At 43.9% G+C, this 5,000-nt stretch overlaps 1 protein-coding gene across 1 annotated transcript in view; it reads right to left on the bottom strand.

Moving 5' to 3' along the window:
• LOC139200429 (coagulation factor IX) overlaps nucleotides 1-4,740 on the bottom strand; it is a 15,265-nt gene extending 10,525 nt beyond the window's left edge. The window contains exons 1-3 of the mRNA XM_070829726.1: nucleotides 4,668-4,740; nucleotides 3,245-3,417; nucleotides 285-309 (exon numbers count right to left, since the gene is read on the bottom strand). Of these exons, the coding sequence (XP_070685827.1) occupies nucleotides 285-309; nucleotides 3,245-3,417; nucleotides 4,668-4,740 (271 nt within the window). The remainder of the gene's footprint in view (nucleotides 1-284; nucleotides 310-3,244; nucleotides 3,418-4,667) is intronic.
• Between the last annotated feature and the right edge of the window lie 260 nt (nucleotides 4,741-5,000).

Raw genomic sequence — 5,000 nt, 5'->3', positions numbered from 1 at the left:
TACAACACACAGGACAGACACTCAAACTCATCATCACTCATCCAGGTAGAGTGATGTCATCAGGTAGAGTGATGTCATCAGGTGAGTTTATTCATAATAGATGTGAAATGTTCAAATGAATCAAAGAGTTTCAGATCTGTCGTCAAGAGGAAGCTCATGTGATTCTACTGAAAGTTCTGGAGCAGCCGGTTGACCTTCTGATGAGACTTTAGTGGAGGTCAACGGTTCACATCAGTTTTCTATGGTTATAGTTAAAGGACGTGAATGATACTAAAAATACTCACTTGTGTATCTGTACCAGAACTCCAGCTGTGGATGAAGAAACTCAGAGTTAAAATACACAGGAGAAGTAACAATGACAACAGTAATAGTAATAATAGTAATAATAATAATAATAGTAATAATAATAATAGTAATAATAGTAATGATAATAATAATAATAATAATAATAGTAACAATAGTAATGATAATAATAATAGTAATAATAGTAATGATAATAATAATAGTAATAATAGTAATGATAATAATAATAATAATAATAATAGTAATAATAGTAATGATAATAATAATAGTAATAATAGTAATGATAATAATAATAATAATAATAATAGTAATAATAGTAATGATAATAATAATAGTAATAATAGTAATGATAATAATAATAATAATAGTAATCATAATAATAATAATAATAATAGTAATAATAGTAATGATAATAATAATAGTAATAATAGTAATAATAGTAATGATAATAATAATAATAATAATAATAATAATAGTAATAATAGTAATGATAATAATAATAATAGTAATGATAATAATAATAATAGTAATAATAGTAATGATAATAATAATAGTAGTAATATAATAATAATAATAATAGTAATGATAATAGTAATAATAATAATAATAATAATAATAGTAAGAATAATAATAGTAATGATAATAATAATAGTAATAATAGTAATGATAATAATAATAGTAATGATAATAGTAATAATAATAATAATAATAATAATAGTAAGAATAATAATAATAGTAATGATAATAATAATAGTAATGATAATAGTAAGAATAATAATAGCAATATAATAATAATAATAATAATAACAATAATAGTAATACATTTATTTGTGTAGCACCTTTAAAAAAGTTAAAGTATTTTGACAGACGAAGCAACTCAGGATTCAAGGTCAGAGAGTGAGTCAGAGAGTGTTAAAAAGGCAGATAAGAGCGATAGTAAAAATGGATGAGTAAAGAAAAGAGACTGTGAGCCTCCTCACTTCAGTGTGGAAGTAGTACTTTTACTGTAGTATCTTCAGTGTGGAAGTAGTACTTTTACTGTAGTATCTTCAGTGTGGAAGTAGTACTTTTACTGTAGTACTGTAGTCCGATCCCCTTGCTGTGTGCCCATTAGTCCCCTTACAGTTTCAGAGCTGGACGGCCGCAAGCCAAAAACCTTGCGTGGCTCCCCAGCGATTGACTGGAAGGAGGCACCGGCTGGAGGCTGTCTCTCTCACTCAGCGGTGCCCCACAGTCGAGCCCTGCCCGTCAGGTGGTTAATCATGAAGGCTACCTTTGCCTGCTCTGATGCAAAGGTACGAGGCTGAAGGGAGAACAGCAGGGAACAGTTTGTTACAAAAAGGGCCACAGGTCTCTGGGTCTCTGTCGTAACGCTCTGGGGTTCCCACCCGGGGCTCAGGGGCATCTGTGGGCAGCAAAGGAGCAGGAGCTGGTCCCGGCGCAGGAGGAGCTGATGACAGCGTGGAAGCAGCAGCCTGGGTGAGCAGAGATGTTAGCTGCTGAAGTTGACTGGCTTGCGCAGCTAGTGCTTGCCTGTTGGCCTCGGCTGCCTGCTCTGCCTCTGAGGTGGCTGTGGACATCATTGCCTCATGCTGCTGGAGGACACCCTCTATCCTCTCAAGGCGGCTCAGGGGAGAGGGATTGTGTGCTGGGTCCATGACTGGCCAGATTGTACTGTCAGGGTGTGTGGTAGGACCCAAACGCAGCACAATCTCAGAGAACTCTCGGCTCCAACACCAAGCAGAGTTCGTGGTCGTTGCTGAAGTGGAGTCGGCGGAGGAGGAGAGATGGTCAGACGCGAGCCGAGTCGAAGTCCAAAGACAATCTGGCAATGAGTGAGTGGACCGGTGCTGATCACGGTTGATGAGGGGGTGTGGCAAGGTGGTGAGAGATGGAGGTGAGTGAGAAATCTCACAGCAGCAGAACAGACTGTGAGAGATGGAGGAAGTTTTCAGTGCTGCAGTGGGTCTGTGGTAGGAAATGATAGTGGTCACCGCAGAGGGCAAGGAGGGGTTTAACCCTTTATAGGGCACTCATTGAAATACTTGTGGCTCCCCCACAGGAAGGATGGGCACTGTCCAGGTCGAGGGGGAATAGGAACCTTGTTTGCAGCAAGAGGTCTCTGATTTGCAGCTCTAGTGCTTCGCTAGCAGTAGATCCTGCTGGTGCAGGAATCTGTGAACGTGAGAAGAAGCAAACTCCAGATAGAGTGAGAAGTGTAATTAATAACTAATGGGAGCACTGCTGTGCACAGTCAGAGTGCTCTGACCTCTAACCTCCACAGATGGGGGGGTCACCACAGTCATGGCTTAACGTTGTCATTCTGATGCAGCGACCAGATGAACGGCGGTGAGCGCCCTCTGCACGTCCTCCACACTGATCTGTGCACTCCGTTATGTCCGGCCCCTCCGTTGTGGGGGTGGGAGGTGTTGTACAATGTTCTCCTGCAGCATCGACCCCCCCGATCAGTGAGGTTAGCTCTGCTAACATGCTGCCGCTCAGAGCTGATAGACGGGGAGGATGTCTGAAGACTGACGGAGAAATGGATCCATTTCCTTTTGTTTGTTTCTCCTGGTTTCCAGCTGTACTGTCTGCTAACTGCTCAGACTCACAGAGGAAATATTAGAAGTGTTTCCTAACAATTTCATGTTCTTCACATGACCCAAAAAGTCAAGTCTAGAAGACCCGGATCAGCTTGTACTGGACTGAAGTGTGAACCCAGAAATAAAACCTTCAATGCAGGGAATGCTGGGAATCCTTCCTGAAGCTAGAACACTTTAACTCACCGTACACTCCATATTTATCCTCCAATGTCTCTGAACACGTCAACAACACGTGAAGCCAGAGCTTTCAGAAAATGTCCACCTGTTTGGGGGGCATTCACATGTCTGATGACCTGTCTCCTGCAGGGCCTCAGTTTGGACCTGGTTCTGGTTCTTACCGTCTTCTCTTGGGTCTGGAAGATCTCAGCGGCCTCCTCCTGCGAGCAGCTCTCTTCGTAGCACTCCCTCTCCAGGTCTCCAGGTAACACCTCCTCCAGGAAGTGGGAGTTGGCCCGACGCTGCCTGGACGGTGAGCGGAGGATCTGATCTGCCGACAACTGATCCAGGAACACTGGGGAGGGGATAACAGACACACTCTTTTCAGACGGGGGAGGCGACTTCATACATTTGTGGTCATCTGACAGGAAGTCGTCTCTGTTCACTCCAAACTTTTCCCGCCGTGCAATAACAACCCCATTGTTCATGTGGACGTCTGTTCAGATGGTCACTGACCAATCACAGCTGGACGTGTGTGGCTTCCCCGGAGCCTTTCTGTGCTTTTCTCATCTCTCAGGTTCCTGTGGATCCTGGTCCTGGTTCTCCTGCTGTGGTTCTCTGATTCCTGTGGATCCTGTTCCTGGTTCTCCTGCTGTGGTTCTCTGGTTCCTGTGGATCCTGGTCCTGGTTCTCCTGCAGTGGTTCTCTGGTTCCTGTGGATCCTGTTCCTGGTTCTCCTGCTGTGGTTCTCTGGTTCTCCTGCTGTGGTTCTCTGGTTCCTGTGGATCCTGGTCCTGGTTCTCCTGCTGTGGTTCTCTGGTTCCTGTGGATCCTGGTCCTGGTTCTCCTGCTGCGTCAGCCTCTTTTTACTGATATTAGTCCTGTTATTATTATTCACATATTAACTATTGTCATGTTTTTACCTGCTACCATGTTGATCAGTATCAGTCACATTGATCAGTATCAGTCACATTATATCAGCACTATAGTTGCTTTTAGTATTTTGGTTGTTGTGCACGACGCCCTGCAATGATGTCACAGAGTCTGACCCCGACATGGTTGAACAGTTTTAGTAGAAATGCAACAAAGTGAAGAAATCATGGCAATAAAAACACGATTATTGTCCATCAGGAAGGAGGAGGTGTTCTCTGAGGAGCAGCAACACGACAGAAAGACAGCGTCAGGAACCTGTCTACCTGTCAGACTCATCAGACTCACCTGTCTGCCCGTCAGACTCACCTGTCTACCTATCAGACTCATCAGACTCACCTGTCTACCCATCAGACTCATCAGACTCACCTGTCTACCTGTCAGACTCATCAGACTCACCTGTCTGCCCGTCAGACTCACCTGTCTACCCGTCAGACTCATCAGACTCACCTGTCTGCCCGTCAGACTCATCAGACTCACCTGTCTAACCGTCAGACTCACCTGTCTAACCGTCAGACTCACCTGTCTACCTGTCAGACTCACCTGTCTACCCGTCAGACTCACCTGTCTACCCGTCAGACTCATCAGACTCACCTGTCTACCCGTCAGACTCATCAGACTCACCTGTCTACCCGTCAGACTCATCAGACTCACCTGTCTACCTGTCAGACTCACCTGTACATTGGATCAGAGCCGAGCAGACGAGCAGAGTGAGGAGAGCTGAGCTCAGAGTGGAGGATGGTAGCATGTCTGGACAGAAACAGGAAGTGATCATCTGTTAGAAGACGGCATTTCCTGTTCAGGTATCTCTCCACCTGAACATGGGTGTGTGATGTGTTGTAAAGTCTTAGTTCTTAATCGAATCATGGTGCATTCTGGGAGTTTTAGCAGGGTGGCTTACTTTCAGACATCAGGTGATGCTGAGTATGTTAGCATTAGCATGCTAACAGGGGCTGTTAGCTGCTTCATTGACGATCAGAACCTAGAAATGGACGACCCTACCTGTGT

The sequence above is a fragment of the Pempheris klunzingeri genome, chromosome 4 (assembly GCF_042242105.1).
Source record: "Pempheris klunzingeri isolate RE-2024b chromosome 4, fPemKlu1.hap1, whole genome shotgun sequence".
Lineage (NCBI taxonomy): Eukaryota > Metazoa > Chordata > Actinopteri > Acropomatiformes > Pempheridae > Pempheris > Pempheris klunzingeri.
This window is presented reverse-complemented; position numbering and strand designations above follow the sequence as displayed.